Source organism: Pelophylax lessonae, assembly GCF_965119305.1.
Source record: "Pelophylax lessonae genome assembly, chromosome: 4".
Classification (NCBI taxonomy): domain Eukaryota; kingdom Metazoa; phylum Chordata; class Amphibia; order Anura; family Ranidae; genus Pelophylax; species Pelophylax lessonae.
Window position 1 is genome coordinate 26029707 of NC_138771.1, and position 19560 is coordinate 26049266.

A 19560-nucleotide genomic window follows, 5' to 3' on the forward strand; every position below is an offset into this window, starting at 1 on the left:
GAAAGGGGTATTTATAATGTCATTTAGATGTGTATACACAAATGTTTTACCTTTCATTTCTATTTTAGGGCGGCCATAGGTGTGCGCAGCCTATTGCATTAGGCTGTGCACCCCAAAGCTCAAACACACAAGCCTTTCTCTGCAGCCTCAGCTGCACTGGACAGTAAATGAATGGGAAGTGCTCTGTGCTGAGCGGCTTCCTGTTCATTCACAAACTGAAGCATAGTAAACCTAGTTGGGTTCACATTGTTCATTTGGAAAAGGAAGGCACCAGTAAATTACATATTTACTAGCCCCTTTTCCCACTCTCCATCCTGCAGCGTAGTGATTAGGGTGTGCCCAGGCACACCTGGCACACCCCCTGCGCACACCTATGAGGGCAGCACAGTGGTGTAGTGGTTAGCACTTTCACCTAGCAGCAAGAGGGTCGCTGGTTCAAATCCCAACCACGACACTACCTGCCTGGAGTTTGCATGTTCTCCCTGTGCCTGCGTGGGTTTCCTCTGGGTACTCCGGTTTCCTCCCACACTCCAAAGACATGCTGGTAGGTTAATTGGATCCTGTATAATATTGGCCTTACTATGTGTATGTATGTATGTGAGTTAGGGACCTTAGATTGTAAGCTCCTTGAGGGCAGGGACTGATGTGAATGTATAATGTTTATGTAAAGCGCTGCGTAAAATTGACAGCGCTATATAAGTACCTGAAATAAATAAATAAATAAACTGCATGGGTTGTTTTACAAGGTGATCGTTTACATATACTTTGATTTCTAACGCCCATGTGAATCCTTTAAGAAAAGCTGTAGGCTTACACAAGATATCTTTATTTAATTCAGTTATTAATTCATTACCAATCCTTAAGGATCCTTTCACACAGGCGGTGCGCCTGATGGACTCCGTTTTGCTTAGCGGGGATCGATCCGCCGATCCCCGCTTAGCAGGCGGATGACAGCTCCATCCCCCTTACTTTGCAGAGACAGACCTGTCAGAGCCCCGCTCTCCTCTATGGGAGATCAGATGAGAACAGACCGCCTGTCCCTTTTCATCCAATCCTATCTGATCCGATCCTCCAGATGGATAGAAAATAGGTTTTCCATCCCTTCGGATTTCATGGACAGGATCGGATCAGATAGCAGCGGGTGTCAGCGGACATGTCACCACTGACATTCGCCACTCCATAGGGATGCATGGAGCATCCGATCAGGTCTGCTTGAAAAACTGAAAAAGGGGCCTAAGACCGCATTCACACTAGTCCGAATTGGACCGCGACTTGTCAGCCTGACAAGTCGCGGTCCGTCGCGCTCCCATTGTGCGGTACAGGAGCCGTTCTAATAGGAGCGACACAAGTCGCTCCGACTTAGAAAAAGGGTCCTGTACTACTTCGGGGCGACCTCGGAGCGACTTGCATAGACATTCATTATATGAAGTCCGTGCAAGTCGTGGCCAAGTCGCGCTGCACGCGACTTAACAGGTCGCCCCCTAAGTCGGAGCGACCTAGTGTGAACCGGCACTTAGGCTTCATTCACACTTGTGCGACTTGTCATGCCACTTTGGACATCAAAGTCATATGACAAGTGGTTCCCCATGCTTTCCAATGATTACCATTCATATATGTTCAACTTAAAGTTGCAGCGACTTCAAAGTAGTTCATGCACTACTTTGGTCCGACTTTCATACAACTTGAGGGCCATAGACCTCAATATTAACCCTCAAAAGTTGGATGAAAGTCGTACCTGAATGTTATACAATGCAACAGTTGTCCATTATCACTGGTCAAAGCCAAAGGTGTATCCAAGTTGCACCAATCCAAAGTTGCACTGAAAACTTTGGAGTCATACAAGTGTGAATGGAGCCTAAAGGTGTATTTAATAGTGCCACGAGCTATTTTATGTGAGCTTCCTGTAGTCCCCTAATGCAGTGGTTCTCAACCCTGGCCTACAGGGCCCACTAACAGGCCAGGTTTGCAAGATAACTGAAATACATCCCAGGTGATATCATTTGCTGCTCAGTGATTGCAGTTCTCTAGTCTGCATTTTCCCAAGGTAATACTTAAAATCTGGCCTGTTAGTGGGCCCTGAGGACCGGAGTTGAGGACCACTGCCCTAATGGATCGGATGGGAATTGATGACACCAGTTCAATCCAGCTTTACTACATTGCTTATTGTTCCTACAATCTAATGCTGGTCATACACTGTGCAATGTGTGGCTGGTTCCTGAAGAACTGGTAGCAATTTACTTAATGGGTGGCCTGTCAGCTCCTTCACAACCAACATCCTTCAACTGAAAAATTGAAGCCTCCGGTGGAAAATGGTCAGCTGAGCAGTGGCTGCGTCCAATTAGCTGCAGCCACTCACAAAGCACAGGTGCCATTCCGAAAACACTTTCCATCTTCTCAATGAATGAAAAGCATTTTCTGATTGGACAAGGTGGAGGGTTTTCTGCATGGCGCCCATGCTAAGCAAACAACTTGTTCAGTAAGCATCAGGGCAGCTGATGTGTTCAGTAAGCATCAGGGCAGCTGCTCGGCACGTCACCTGGAAGCTAGTGGAGATCAGTGTCAGGACAAGGTCATTGAGTGCCCAGGGCAAAGATGCTAAACTGCGCCCTCCATTCCCATAGGGTTAGGGTCAGGGTTCCCCCATCCCTGCAATAAATCATTGCACTCAGGGCAGCCGCCCCTCCTGCCCACCTCTTGTCCTGGCCCTGGTGGAGATCACTGGACTACAGTGATTTCCAGCTTCCATAGGGATCATCCCACAGGCAGTGGCGGCCGGTGTGTTGGGGGCGTAGGGGCGCCACCCCCCCCCCCCGACCCATCCATGCGTCCGGCCCCCTAATCTGCATGCGGTGCGCTGGACACATGGAGTTCAATGGGATTTTTAATTTTTTTTAGTCATCTGATTAGAGCCCGAGGCTCTAATAGGCTTCAGCAGAGGGTGGACCCGGGGCGCAGAGCAGTTCGCCCCGAGCCCACCCATTGTGTGACAATAGCAAATGAAAATTCGCTATTGTCACATGGATCCTCCTCCTGGCCAATCTGGAAGCGGGTCCGAGACCCGCTCCTGATTGGCCGAAAGGCGAACGCATGCCATTGGCCGAGGAGGAGGCGGTAGGACTCAAGGAGACGCTGGGGCACTGAGGAGATGCCGCCGCTGCAGGTAAGTCTCTCTGCATTGATGGGGGCACGGCATGCTGGTCACTGCATTGAAGGGGGCACGGCATGCTGGTCACTGCATTGATGGGGGGCACGCTGTGGTAACTCTGCATTGAATGGGGGCATGCTGTAGTAACTCTGCGTTGAATGGGGGCACGCTGTAGTAACTCTGCATTGATGTGGGCACGCTGTAGTAACTCTGCATTGATGGGGGCACGCTGTAGTAACTCTGCATTGATGGGGGCACACTATACAGTACTTTGATTACTGAAGGCCCCTTTCACACTTTTGTGACCTCAAAGTCATGCATTTTTTTGCCGTGTTTTTTGCCGCAAAGCCTATTAGATTCTATTCTGTTTGCGCCCCCCCCCCCCCAAAAAAAAATTTGAGCACCAGCTGCCACTGCCCAAAGGTAGACCAAAACTGGCTTCACATTATACAATTTTCTTATTCAATTTCCTTTAGATTTACCTTCAACTATGTAGTGCAGCCTGATTGAATGCAATTATATGGGTTTGATAAATCTAAAGGAAAATTGTACCAGATAATGCTGGATCAATGTACCTATGCAAAAATTGGCATACCCAAATTTCATCTTTAACCACTTGCCGACCACCCGCCGCATATATACTGCGGAAGGCTGGCTCGGCTGCGCGAACCCTTCGTATCTGTACGGCTGTTCGCCAGAGCGCTCCTGGGGGTGCCTGCCCCCATTAGGAAGGGAGGAATCTGATCTACAGGGCCGGCACATGCGATTGCTGCTGGGCACCCGCGATCACTCCCCGTGGAGAGAGAATGACGGTCTGCTGTTGTAAACACAGCTGACCGTTGTTCTCTCTGGAATGAACACGAAGCTCCTGTGATCCTTCTATATAGGATCACCGGTCTCTGTGTTGATTCCACAAGTCCATCCCTCTCACAGTTATAAAACACACTTAACCCTTTGATCACCCCTTGGTTAACCCCCTTCCCTGCCAGTGTCATTATTACAGTAACAGTGCATATTTTTAGCACTGATTACTGTAGTAATGTCCCTGGTACCCCCAAAAGTGTCAAAAATGTCAGTTAGGGGTCCGATCTGTCCGCCGCAATGTCGCAGTCCCACTAGAAATCGCAGATCGCCGCCATTACTAGTAAAAAAAAAAACAATAAAAATGACATAAATCTTTCCCATTTCCAGTTAGTAGATGCGATAACTTTTTCATAAACCAATCAAAATACGCTTATTGCTTTTTTTTTTTTTTTTACCAAAAATATGTAGCAGAAAACAGATTGGCCTAAAATGTTAAAAAATTTTGATTTTTAATTATTTTTTTTTTGAGAATGTTATATAGCAGAATGTGAAAATGATTGTTTTTTTTTTTTTCAGAAATGTCGCTCTTTTTTTGTTTATAGCGCAAAAAAAAAAATCGCACAGGTGATCAAATACCACCAAATAAAAGCTCTATTTGTGGGAAAAAAAGGACATCATTTTTATTTTGTTTATTTCTCCGTTAAAGTAACGCAGTGCCGAATCACAAAATAGGGCCTGGTCATTACGGTGGCAAATCCTTCTGGTCTTAAAAGTGGTTAAAGGGCGCCGCAACTGAAAAAAGGTTCAGAAATGCTGATCTATTAGGCTCCATTCACATATAGGAGTCTCGGATCGCGAACCATTGCAAGTCGTGGGACGCCCGTGTGATTCTTATGACTTGCAATGGCACCCCAAATGCAGCGTGATTTTTCCGCGATTGTCGCCAAACGAATCGCTGTAAAATTGCACAAACAGAATCGCGGGACGCCTGTCACCCAAAAAAAGTACAAGAACTTGTGTTGAAAGGATGTGCTGGAACTGGAAGGAGTCCAAAGAAGGACAACTAAACTAATAAGGGGATTGGAGGCTCTTTAATTATGAGGAGCGATTGCAAGCGCTTAATTTATTCTCCTTGGAGAGGAGACGCCTGAGAGGGGACAAGATAGCGATTTACAAATACCTCAATGGTGATCCCAGCATAGCAAAAAAAAATATTTAGTCTCAAGGAGTGCAAGAAGACACGTGGCCACACAATGAGATTAGAGGAGAGGCGGTTTAACCTTAAGCTGCGTAAGGGGTTCTTCACTGTAAGGGCGGAGAGAATGTGGAACTCTCTTCCACAATATCGTTTTCGAAAAAAAAAAAACACGTTTGAAAGATTTTTTCGACTAGTGTATGGCTAGCATTAAACTCACATTACAATTTGATTGTACAATCTCTTTTCAGTCTACCACAGACTATGTAGTATAAGGACCTGCCTGATTTGATACTGATTGAATAGATTGTTCAGATATGTCATCACATTACATCGTTTTGGAAAATCTAAAGGTGACCATACAATATACAGTCTGACTGTACAATTTCCTTTAGATCTACCATTCACTATGTAGCACAAGTGCCTGCCTGATTTTTATTCTAATTGAATTACAGTAATTGTTTAGTTTTGTCCTGTAAATCTAAATTAGATTGCACAGATTGTATAGTGTATGGCTAGCTTTAATGGGATTGTATAATCAGACTGAATAGCGTATGGAAGGGACGTGCAGTCAGGAGAGGCAGGGGAGGCAGACCCTCACCTGCAATGAACATAAAAAAAACAAAAAAACGATCTTGGTGACCTGGGGCCACAGAGACAAATTTGGGGGGTATGTACCTGAAGTCCTACCTCGCCACTGGTTAAAATTTGGGGCTCCTAGTACCTATGGTTCCGGAGATAAGGGGCTCTATGCAGAGCCTAAAAAACGAAACGATATTCAGCGCAGATATACCTAACAACGCGTGTTATTTGCCATCTGAACACTTCCTGGTCAATAACATAAACCCTCGATAAACATAAAACACAAAATATTGCAGCGCAAAAAAAGGTAAAGCTCCATTCACATATATGCGTTTCGGATTGCGGGCATAATTGCTGCGATTCTGCCCGCGATCCAGAACCATTGCAAGTCGGGGGACGCCCGTGTGATTCCCGTGACTTGTAATGGCACCCCAAACATGGCACGATTTTGCCGCGATTGTCGTGCGACCAATCGTGGTAAAATCGCGCAAACAGAATCGCGGGACGCCTGTTGCCCAAAAGACGTACAAGAGCTCCTTTTGGGCAACAGGCGTCCCGCGATTCTGTGTGTGTAATTTTATCACGATTCGTCGGGCTGACAATCGCAGCAAAATCGCGCCGTGCTTGGGGTGCCATTGCAAGTCATGGAAATCGCATGGGCATCCCGCGACTTGCAATGGTTTGGGATCGTGGGCAGAATCGCAATTCTGCCCGCGATCTGAAACGCCTATATGTGAATAAAGCCTAAAAAAACAGTAGTAAATTTAGTCCATAAACAGCCGGAGAATAGCAGGATGACCGCCACTGTGGGGTAGAATGTACTTCCATAAAACATGCAGGTGTCAGACGTGATTCCAACCCATCCCCCACAGACAAATACTGCCTCCTACCTCCGTGATTCCACCTAAATGGTCACACTGCATAATCCCATAATAGGGGTGTTATCTCCTGCATTCAGCTCCCAGCGTGCAGTGGCGGAGCTAGACTTTTAAAACAGGGGTGGCAAAGGGGTGGCTAGGTATTATTTTGGGGGGTCAATATACAAAGTGTAATTTAGTGTCAGATTCGTCCACCGCAATGTCGCAGTCCCTCTAATAATCGCTGATCGCTGCCATTACTAGTAAAGACAGGATACAGGTGGTGGTGATCAGAGGATACAGACAGGATACAGGTTTGCCCCCAATGATTATTGCAGAGTGCCACAGCAATGCCCCCAATGATTATTGCAGAGTGCCACAGCAATGCCCCCAATGATTATTGCAGAGTGCCACAACCTTGCCCCCAATGATTATTGCAGAGTGCCACAGCAATGCCCCCAATGATTATTGCAGAGTGCCACAGCCTTGCCCCCCCCCCCTTGATTATTGCAGAGTGCCACAGCAATGCCCCCAATGATTATTGCAGAGTGCCACAGTAATGCCCCCAATTATTATTGCAGAGTGCCACAGCCTTGCCCCCAATGATTATTGCAGAGTGCCACAGCATGCCCCCAATGATTATTGCAGAGTGCCACAGCAATGCCCCCAATGATTATTGCAGAGTGCCACAGCCTTGCCCCCAATGATTATTGCAGAGTGCCACAGCAATGCCCCCAATGATTATTGCAGAGTGCCACAGCCTTGCCCCCAATGATTATTGCAGAGTGCCACAGCCTTGCCCCCAATGATTATTGCAGAGTGCCACAGCCTTGCCCCCAATGATTATTGGAGAGTGCCACAGCCTTGCTCCCAATGATTATTGGAGAGTGCCACAGCCTTGCCCCCAATGATTATTGCAGAGTGCCACAGCCTTGCTCCCAATGATTATTGGAGAGTGCCACAGCCTTGCCCCCAATGTTTATTGGAGAGTGCCACAGCCTTGCCCCCAATGATTATTGCAGAGTGCCACAGCCACAGCATTTGCCCGCAATCATTGCAGCTTCTCATCGGTCCGCGGCTCCCTGCATCTTCTCAGTCCTCCCGCCGGCGCCTCCTCGACCAATGGCACGGCGTTTGCCATTCGGCCAATCAGGAAGCGGGAGGACCGGCTCCCTGATTGGCCGGAGGAGGATCCATGTGACAATAGCGAATTTTAATTCGCTATTGTCACAGAATGGGCGGGCTCGGCCTCGGGACGCACTGCTCTGCTGCTCCCTGACCCTGGCCGCCAGCTTAGAGGGATCAGCCGGTTCTGCGAACCGGCTGATCCCACCACTGCCTGTGATTCCTCCGCTGCCAGCCATGCACCTGTCCAGGATCGGGGTGGCAACAGGGGTGGCAGGGACTTTTTCTGGGGTGTCAATTGCCACCCCAGCTAACCCTCTGGCTCCGCCACTGCCAGCGTGGATCAAAGCTTCTCTATATGGCACCGTATGAATAAAGGGGAAAAACACACAATCTAGTGCTCTCTGTATCTCCATGATTTAATAAATAAAGGTAAAATTCACTTGCAAGTAAGGCACTATCAACAAGTGCATGCGATCGGCGTTTGTGATGAGTAAACAAACCATAAAGATGGCCGTGGGTGACATCATACGTATCTCCTCCCCCCGTATGCGTTACATCCGTGGGCGAGACTTCATCAGCGGGACCAGAGCAACACACTCAACCCATTCTTAACCACTTAAGCCCCGGAAGATTTTACCCCCTTCCTGACCAGGGCCTATTTTGCGATTCGGCACTGCATGACTTTAACGGACAATTGCGCGGTCGTGTGACGCTTTACCTAAACGAATTTGACGTCCTTTTTTTCCCACAAACAGAGCTTTCTTTTGCTGGTATTTGATCACCTGTGTGATTTTTTGATCATGCGCTATAAACAAAAAAAAGAGCGTCAATTTTGCAAAAATAACAATATTTTTCAAATTTTTTTTATATGAAATTCCCCCCCAAAAAAATGTAAAAATCAAAATTTTTTAACATTTTAGGCCAATTTGTTTTTTTACCATATGATTGGTAAAAAAAAAATTGCAAAAAGCGTATTTTGATTGGTTTGCGCAAAAGTTATTGCGTTTAGTAACAAAGGGAAAGATTTTTGTCATTTTTGTTGGGTTTTTTTTTTTAACGCGTAATGGCGGCGATCTGTGATTTTTTTTGCGGGACTGCAACATTGGGGCGGACAGATCGGACCCTTGACTGACATTTTTGACACTTTTGGGGTTACCAGTGACATTACTACAGTAATCAGTGCTATCCATATGCACTGTTACTGTAAAAATGACACTGGCAGTGAAGGGGTTAACTTTTTTGAGAGGGAGGGGTTAAGTGTGTCCCTAGGGGCATGTTTCTAACTGTGATTGGCTGTGGCTTGATGTGTAAGAACAGTGATCAACGGTCCTACATAGTAGAACCGTTTGATCACCATTCTTACACAGGGGAGAATGACAGGCGGCTTTGTTTACATTAGCCGCCTGCCTTTCTCCCGCTGTCACGGACGATCGCAAGTGCCCGGCAGACATTGGGTCCGCAGGGCACACGCGCGCGCGGGGGGGGGGGGGTCCTGGACCAAAAGGGAGTGGGAGCGCGCATCCGGCAGGGCGGGCTCGCTCCCAAAACCCTTACAGGCTAGCGACGTAGCCCTACATCGCTTTGCCTGTGAGGGGCTGACTGCCAGCGTAAATAGTCGTGCGGCAGTCGGCAAGTGGTTAAATACCAAGCATCATGACAACAAGACGCCAAGACATCCGACTCTCTATCTCCTGATCTGAGATCTGTATCTCCACAATTTATTAAATAAAGGTAAAATTCACTTACAAGTAAGGCACTGTCAACAAGTCAAATAGATACGTCATACGTTGCTCCTCCTCCTGTACGCGTTACGCCCGTGAGTGGGACTTCGTCAGCGGGATCAGAGCAACGCACTCAACCCGCTCTTAAATACCAAGCATCATGACAACAAGACGCCAAGACATCCGTCTCCCAGGGGAGAGAGGCACCGGCTGCCCCCCACCCTAATGACAGACGCAATCTGCCTCATATAGAACACTGGGAAATTTTACAGCTTATAAGGCAAGGAATATACTGCACAGATCACAGCTCCAATTCAATACCTACAGACCGCTGTCATATAACTGAACAATAGCAGGATCATTTAAAAGAGCACAGCTCACCTACATATGTTCGTAATATAAAGGAGAACTCTACCTGTTCCTTTTCACAGCAGAACAAAAAATAAAAAATAGTAATAATAAATGGTTAATAGGGGACTAATTTCTAGAAAATACACAACACTGCCATCTTTTCAAGAAATATTAGAAAACCATATCAAATTACATATACACATATATATAATATATATATATATATATAGTACATAGACACTTCTTTTAACCACATTCATAAAACATCTGCATATAACCTCTATCTATCAGAAATGAAATAATTAAGATCAAAACCAACATTCAAGCCTGCCGGGGTCAGGACCTTTGTTTCATAAATCCAAAACGTCTCCCTGCGGCTTCATTATCGTTTAAAATTGCCCCCTCTCCAATGTCGTGAGACTTTCTCAATGCCCCAAAATTTGAGGCCTTTAAGGTTCTGATGGTGACAATTCTTAAAATGTCTCGACACTGAGTAATACGGCCCATCTTAATATTGTTTATTTGCTCACCTATCCGCACATATAGGGCCTACCGACATACTGGAGCCCACACTCACACTCAAGCATATAAACAACACCCTGAGTAGTGCAAGTTATTAAATCCTTAATTTTTTTCTGTTTCTGCGTAGTAGAGGACACAAACTCTTTCCGCTTCCTAATGTTTACCTATGAACTTTTACAGGCCGCACATCTCCCACATGCATAGAATCCCATCAAGAAAGCAAATAGCCTATTGTCAGGATTCTTTGGCGGGTCAACTACCCTTGAGGCTATACAGTCTCGTAATGAGGGTGCGTTTCTATAAATAAATTGTGGGCGTGCTGGAAGCAATGGGCCAAGCACTCGATCATGCTTGAGTATAGCCCAATGCTTGGTCACAATTCTCTCAAATTTTTTACATTGAATATTGTAATCCAATATCATACAGTACTCACTTCCATTCTCATTCCTCTGGTTCTGAGTTCCAGCTATAATCGTATCTCTATCCAGAGCCTTGACTCTTCCTATCTCACTCTCAATGGTCAATCGATCATAGCCCTTTTGTTGGAACCTCTTTGCTAGTAACTGAGACTAAGACAAAGATAATCCTCCTCAGTTGCATCCTAAGCTCATAAACTGCCCCCTAGGAATATTACAAAGCCATGGGGATGTAAGCATTTCTGTCAGTGGGCTTGAAATAATTCCAGGTCTTAAATGTATCTCCCTTCTTATAAATCTCCAGATCTAGAAAGGCCATTTGATGCATATCAATATTCCATGTAAGGGTGATGTTTTTAGTATTATTGTTCAATTTATTGATAAATACTCAGAGATTAGCCTTATCTCCCTCCCAGATCATAATCAGATCGTCGATATATCTCCTGTAACAGACCAACTGTGGCGGTCGTTCTTTAAACTCCACTTCCTCCTTCCAGTGGACCATAAAAAGATTGGCCACACTGGGGCAAAGCAAGCGCCCAATTGCCACTCCCCTGGTCTGTAGGAAATACCGACGATCATACAAAAAATAATATATATTATAGGGAGGAAATGAATTGCTTACTTGAGGATCGAGATACCTATCAGGTATTAGTGAGTAATCCAATGTTGAAATATAAAGAAGAGTTACCTTCTTTAGTTGAAAAAGGCAAGAAACAGGGAGTTTAGAATCACAAAGAGGCCTTCTATCTTGACCCGTTGTTTTTCAGAACCCGATCATTTATTTCCTGCCTAAGACACATAAAAGCATAGACCGACCCCCCTGGTTGCCCGATCGTAAATGGGATAGATTCCGCTACTGCCAGGTTGGGTCAATATATTGACTATTTCCTCCAACCCCTAGTCCACCAAGAGTGGACGTCTCTCGAGTTTCCCATTTGGAGGGGCACCTCAGGCTAGGGATCGGCAGCACAGGAGTGGTGGCTCCATATTCCAAAAGATAGAAGCGGTGATACGTGGGACCCCCGGGATCGCTGTGACGACACCTACACTACTATCCGTGGCCACTCTGGAAAGTTTGTATGGCCCGAGGATAGGATTCCTAATGTTTGGGCTATAGAGTTTTTGATGTGAACGTCTCCCTTTGGACTGATTTTGTGCATAACCTTCCCTCACATCATCTTGCTGGCCCGGGTGCTCTATGCTCTTTCTTCCCCCTTGGGATTTTGGTACTAATAGGATCTCCTGAGGAAGACTTACCACGCTTGAGATCCCTGTTCGGCCCGGTTATTAAAGATCACCAGAGATACTGTGTTAGCAATACCAGATCCTAGCTGTATATGGGCATGTAGCAGGTTCTTTTGCACATACTTACTTATCTTGTATGCAGATATGTCGTACAGTTTTCTTTATACTATCATCCTTTTTGATATGGTTTTAGTATTTTTTTATCATGCTGTTATAATAAAAATTGCTATTTTCACCTTTTGAGTATTCGTGTGTCCTTTTGGGATTATTGGTGGCTACCTTGAAAGTCCTACCGACTCCTTTATCTATTTGACTTGTTGCAAGTGCCTCACTTGTACGTGAATTTAACCTTTATTTAATAAATTGTGGAGATACAGAGAGAGTCGGATGTCTTGGCCCCTTATTGTCATGATGCTTGGTATTTAAGAGCGGGTTGAGTGTGTTGCTCTGATCCCGCTGACAAAGTCTCGCCCGCGGACGTAACGCGTACGGGAGGAGGAGCAATGTATGATGTCACCCGCGGTCATCTTTATGGTTTGTTTACTCATCACAAACGCAGATCGCATGCACTTGTTGATAGTGCCTTACTTGTAAGTGAACTTTACCTTTATTTAATAAATTGTGGAGATACAGAGAGCACTAGATTGTGTGTTTTTTGTCCTTCTATGCATACGGTGCCATATAGAAATGCTTTGATTCACGCTGGGAGCTGAATGCAGGAGATAACACCCCTATTATGGGATTATGCAGTGTGACCATTTAGGTGGAATCAAGGAGGTGGGAGGCAGTATTTGTCTGTGGGGGATGGGTTGGAATCACGTCTGACACCTACATGTTTTATGGAAGCTCATTCTACCCCACAGTGGCGGTCATCCTGCTATTCTCCGGCTGTTTATGGACTGAATTTACTACTATTTTATTCAGGCTTCCTTTTTTTGCGCTGCACTATTTTGTGCTTTATGTTTTGCGCAGCCTGTCAGAATCTGTTTGCAGCAGACTGGGGGGATGAGCTCACAGTGATTTCTTGTCAGAGGCACTGAGCTCAATGGACAGCTTGGAGACTTGAACCAATGGTAAAACACCATTGGTCCAAGCTGTGCAATAAAAATGCTGCAGTGGAGGCTCTCCTCTCATTGCAGTGTCACAGAAGGGGGCGTGTGTCTAAAAGACAAATTCTCCCTTCCAGCCCTCTTACCGAAAATTAAGAGGGAGAATCTGCTGCTGCTGAAAAGGTACTTTTTTAATCAAGCAAAATAATATTATTATGCTATATGTTATAATAACATGATCATTTATTATTTATCTATTTACTGTGAAATTACTGGTTTGAAGTTCAGACTTCAGTAATTTGTCTGTTAAGCCCCCTGCTTGAGTACAGTTTTTTTTTTTAATATAGTAAATTAACTTAAAAACAATGTATAATAATTATTTCTATATTACCTACTTATGGTAACTTATGGCCACCCAGGCCAATTCTGACACTTCCCTCCTACATGTAAAAATCATCATTTTTTTTTTCCCTAGAAAATTACTCAGAACCCCCAAACATTATATATATATATATTTTTTTAGCAGACACCCTAGGGAATAAAATGACAGTTGTTGCAACTTTTTTGTCACACAGTATTTGTGCAGCAAATTTTCAAACGCATAAAAAAAAATAAATAAAACAGTTTCACAAATAAAAAACATAAAAAAACACTAGTTAGCCCGATTTTTTTTTTTTTTTTTTATGTAATGTGAAAGATGATGTTACAACGAGTAAAACGATACCCAACATGTCACGCTTTTAAAATTGCGCACACTTGTGGAATGGTGCCAAACTTCGGTACTTAAAAAAATTTCCATAGACGACGCTTTAACATTTTTTTATCTTACATGTTTAGAGTTATAGAGTCCAGCGCTAGAATTGTTGCTGTCACTCTAATGTTCGCGGCCATACCTCACATAAAATAAAACAAGATGGTTTTGGTTAAATTAGTAAACTATGAGAATTGATGAAGGTGCCGTATATATATATATATATATATATATATATATATATATATATATATATATATATATATATATATATATATATATATATAATCAGAGAATGGTTCAGGTTCTATTCTTTTATTATATAGATTATATATGGCACCTTCATTACTTCTCACAGTTTACTCATTTAACCAACACAAGGACTTGTTTTAATAAAATCAGGACGGTTGGTAGCTTTATAGAGCGCAGTGTCATTTTTATTTTATATGTCTGCATTCTGTAACATCCTGTACCTGACCAGTGAAATCTCAGCATTTACAGCGCTGTTACAGAATACACAAATAAAAAATAAAAATCTGCTGTCCAATAGTTTCCTTTTACCAGGGGCTTATTTGTCTGGGGGAATCTGATTGACTGCCTGCGTCCCGAGGCGCGGGTTTTTAAGCGTAAGCCAATTGGCTGAAGATGAAGATTACATTTTTCATCTCGCAGCGCTTAGCTACGCTGTGGGGGCTTATTCACTGAATGGTGATGTGGGGTTTAGTCACTGAATGGTGATGTGGGGTTTAGTCACTGAATGGTGATGTGGGGGTTAATTCACTAAATGGTGATGTGGGGGTTTATTCAATAAATGGTGATGTGGGGTTTATTCTCTAAATGGTGATGTGGGGTTTATTCTCTAAATGGTGATGTGGGGTTTATTCTCTAAGTGGTGATGTGGGGGCTTATTCACTACATTGTGATGTGGGGGTTTATTCAATAAATGGTGATGTGGGGGTTTATTCAATAAATGGTGATGTGTTTTTTTTTCCACTAAGTAATGTGGGGGTTTATTCTCTAAGTGGTGATGTGGGGGTTTATTCACTAAATGGTGATGTGGGGGTTTATTCAATAAATGGTGATGTGGGGGTTTATTCAATAAATGGTGATGTGTTTTTTTTCCCACTAAGTAATGTGGGGGTTTATTCTCTAAGTGGTGATGTGGGTTTTTTTCATTAATAATTGATGTGGGGGTTTATTCAATAAATGGTGATGTGGGGGTTTATTCACTAAATAATGTGGGAGTTTATTCAATAAATGGTGATGTGGGGGTTTATTCACTAAATAATGTGGGGGTTTATTCAATAAATGGAGATGTGTTTTTTTTTTTCACTAAGTAATGTGGGGGTTTATTCTCTAAGTGGTGATGTGGGGGTTTATTCACTACATTGCGATGTGGGGGCTTATTCACTAAATGGTGATGTGGGTTTTTTTCATTAATAATTGATGTGGGGGTTTATTCAATAAATTGTGATGTGGGGGGTTATTCACTAAATGGTGATGTGGGTTTTGTTTTTCATTAATAGTTGATGTGGGGGTTTATTCACTAAATGGTGATGTGGGGGTTTATTCACTAAATGGTGATGTGGGGGTTTATTCACTAAATAATGTGGGGGTTTATTCAATAAATGGTGATGTGTTTTTTTTTCACTAAGTAATGTGGGGGTTTATTCAATAAATGGTGATGTGGGGGTTTATTCACTACATTGCGATGTGGGGGCTTATTCACTAAATGGTGATGTGGGTTTTTTTCATTAATAATTGATGTGGGGGTTTATTCAATAAATGGTGATGTGGGGGTTATTCACTAAATAATGTGGGGGTTTATTCAATAAATGGTGATGTGGGGGTTATTCACTAAATAATGTGGGGGTTTATTCTCTAAATGGTGATGTGGGTGTTTATTCAATAAATGGTGATGGGGGGGTTTAGTCACTGAATGGTGATGTGGGGGTTTATTCACTAAGCAATGTGGGGGTTGTATCTGGCTCTGATACTAGCCAGTGCCCCACCAGCCACTGACCTCACTGCACATCCCTGGTGTATGGCCAGCTTAAGGAGATTGTATAGTCAGATTGAATAGTGTATAGCCAACTTTGTGCAATCTCCTTAATCAGTTTGCATATATATGACCAGATTAAAGGAGATTGAGCAATCAGATTGCATAGCCTATGGACAGCCTATAATAGATTGGATGGTATATGACCAGCGTAAAGGCATGTACTCCTGATCAGAAAATCTAACAGAACCACTTTGGAAGCGATCGTACAATAATCTGATCGTTATCGCACAGCTTTCCAGAAGCAATCACGACAATTCATGCAAAATTTTTCGATGGGACAAGCATGAAAATTTTTCCCGTACGATACCAGATTGTATGATTTTCGCTTAATCAGTACAGTTGTCGTTGGAAAATCACTTGCAAGTTTTTATTCTGGCGTACGAGAATTTTCATAACTTTAGTAACCTCTTTATTTATCGATATGAAATTAGCATGCAAAAAAAACGATTCGTCCGATAATCTCATTGCGTGTACCAGGTATAAGGGTGCATTCACATGGGAGATTAGCACACAGTGTGGATTCCTGTGGCTGGAATGACAGGTATGTGCAAGGAGCTACGGCCCCTCAACCCATACAATACAATGACAATGTTCACACAGTCAGCGATCGCTCACCTGAGGTTGGGGACAGATCTGTGATGGCTCACCCGAGGTTGGGGACAGACCTGTGATCACTCACCTGAGGTTGGGGACAGACCTGTGATCACTCACCTGAGGTTGGGGACAGATCTGTGATCGCTCACCTGAGGTTGGGGACAGATCTGTGATCGCTCACCTGAGGTTGGGAACAGATCTGTGATCGCTCACCTCAGGTTGGGGTCTTGGGGACAGATCTGTGATCGCTCACCTGAGGTTGGGGACAGACCTGTGATCACTCACCTGAGGTTGGGGACAGATCTGTGATCGCTCACCTGAGGTTGGGGACAGATCTGTGATCGCTCACCTGAGGTTGGGAACAGATCTGTGATCGCTCCCCTCAGGTTGGGGTCTTGGGGACAGATCTGTGATCGCTCACCTGAGGTTGGGGACTGATCTGTGATCGCTCATCTGAGGTTGGGGACAGATCTGTGATCGCTCACCTGAGGTTGGGGACAGATCTGTGATCGCTCATCTGAGGTTGGGGACTGATCTGTGATGGCTCATCTGAGGTTGGGGACAGATCTGTGATCGCTCACCTGAGGTTGGGGACAGATCTGTGATCGCTCACCTGAGGTTGGGGACAGATCTGTGATGGCTCACCTGAGGTTGGGGACAGATCTGTGATGGCTCAGCTGAGCTTGGGGACAGATCTGTGATGGCTCAGCTGAGCTTGGGGACAGATCTGTGATGGCTCATCTGAGGTTGGGGACAGATCTGTGATCGCTCACCTGAGGTTGGGGACAGATCTGTGATCACTAACCTGAGGTTGGGGACAGATCTGTGATGGCTCATCTGAGGTTGGGAACAGATCTGTGATCGCTCACCTGAGGTTGGGGACAGATCTGTGATCACTAACCTGAGGTTGGGGACAGATCTGTGATGGCTCATCTGAGGTTGGGGACAGATCTGTGATCGCTCACCTGAGGTTGGGGACAGATCTGTGATCACTAACCTGAGGTTGGGGACAGATCTGTAATGGCTCACCTAAGGTTGGGGACAGATCTGTCTGCTTCCAGCCTCAATCTCCGCAGGTCATCGCTGGCTGTCATTACATTGCATAGGCTGATTGGGTGCAGTTCTTTGAACACCTGTCATTCCAGCTGCAGGAATCCACAGACTCTTGCTGCTGACATTCTCAGGGCATGCTAATTGTCTGTGTAAATGCACCCTAAAGAAGATTGTACAGAGATCGCACAATCAGATTGTATAGTGTATGGCGAGCTTTAGATAAATAAAATACGTAGTCACAATACCACATAGAAAACAGATGTACAGGTATATGGTAGTAAATACAGAACATCACTTTGTATCATTACTTCTATATTGAAATATGTTATATTATCACTTTTTATCATTACTTTTATACTGTTACTTTGTATTGTCACTTTAAAATGTTACTTTGTATGATTACTTCTATATTGATACATTTTATATCATCACTTTGTATCATTTACTTTTATACTGTTACAAAGTAATATTTTAAAGTGACAAAACAAAGTATCATAACTTCTATATCATTATTTTATATCGTTGCTATCAAAATTATTACTTTTATATCATTAAATTATTATTTTTATATAATTATAATATTACTTTTTTTAATATCATAAAATGATTACTTTTATATCATTACTTTGTATCATTTTTTTATATAATTAATTTGTATCGTTACTTTCTTTCGGTACTTTTAAATCTTTACTTTGTATCGTTCCTTTTACATTGTTGCTTTGAAAATTATTACTTTTATATCATTACTTTTTATTGTTACTTTTATATTGTTACTTTGTATTTGTCTTATCACAGGGATGATCATCTCTGCACATACATAAGCTATCACACAGCTCAATTTAAGTCTGCTATATAATGTGATGTATAGAATCAGGACTTTACCTGCTTGTGCTGGATTTCCAGATTGGTGATGGGTTTTGGTAGCGGAGGCGTTTTCTTGTCCGGCAGCCCATTCTCTATGGTCCCATTGGTGGTCATCGTAGAACGCAGTGATCAGGTGGAGTGGAGGAAAGCTCTGGATATGCTCTGTACAGGATTTCCCTGGAATCCCTCTCTGGACAGACTGGGGAGCTCCTCTCCCTTTAATAACTCTACTTCACTGTGTCATTGGAGGAAGAAACTTCTTCTGATTGGCTGAAAGAGACATCCCTGCCACACCCTCTTCTCTTTGCAAAGTAACAATGTGATTGTACAGATGTGCTCATCACACTGATGTCATTTACTGGATTGTTCATTCATGAGATGATCCCAAATCTGTGCTATCTGTGTGTGTCCCTTATAGAGGAGGATCAGACATCTGTATGTGTGTCCTATAGAGGAGGATCAGTCATCTGTGTGTCCTATAGAGGAGGATCAGACATCTGTGTGTGTCCTATAGAGGAGGATCAGTCATCTGTGTGTGTCCCTTATAGAGGAGGATAAGTCATCTGTGTGTGTCCTATAGAGGAGGATCAGACATCTGTATGTGTGTCCTATAGAGGAGGATCAGACATCTGTATGTGTGTCCTATAGAGGAGGATCAGGCATCTGTATGTGTGTCCTATAGAGGAGGATATGACATCTGTGTGTGTCCTATAGAGGAGGATCTGACATCTGTGTGTGTGTCCCCTATAGAGGAGGATCAGTCATCTTTGTGTGTCCTATAGAGGAGGATCAGACATCTGTATGTGTGTCCCCTATAGAGGAGGATCAGTCATCTGTATGTGTGTCCTATAGAGGAGGATCAGACATCTGTGTGTGTCCTATAGAGGAGGATCAGACATCTGTATGTGTGTCCTATAGAGGAGGATCAGACATCTGTGTGTGTCCCCTATAGAAGAGGGTCAGACATCTGTATGTGTGTCCTATAGAGGAGAAATAGTCATCTGTATGTGTGTCCCCTATAGAGGAGGGTCAGACATCTGTATGTGTGTGTCCTATAGAGGAGGACCAGTCACCTGTGTGTGTCCCTTATAGAGGAGGATCAGTCATCTGTATGTGTGCCCCCAATAGAGGAGGATCAGTCATCTGTATGTGTGTCCTATAGAGGAGGATCAGACATCTGTATGTGTGTCCCCTATAGAGGAGGATCAGTCATCTCTG

General features: G+C 43.9%; 1 protein-coding gene across 1 annotated transcript in view; it reads right to left on the reverse strand.

The window, feature by feature from the left end:
* Positions 1-18550, reverse strand: part of ALDH1A3 (aldehyde dehydrogenase 1 family member A3) — an 87607-nt gene extending 69057 nt beyond the window's left edge. The window contains exon 1 of the mRNA XM_082253059.1: positions 18361-18550. Coding sequence (XP_082109185.1) covers positions 18361-18456 — 96 coding nt within the window. The 5' untranslated portion in view covers positions 18457-18550. The remainder of the gene's footprint in view (positions 1-18360) is intronic.
* Between the last annotated feature and the right edge of the window lie 1010 nt (positions 18551-19560).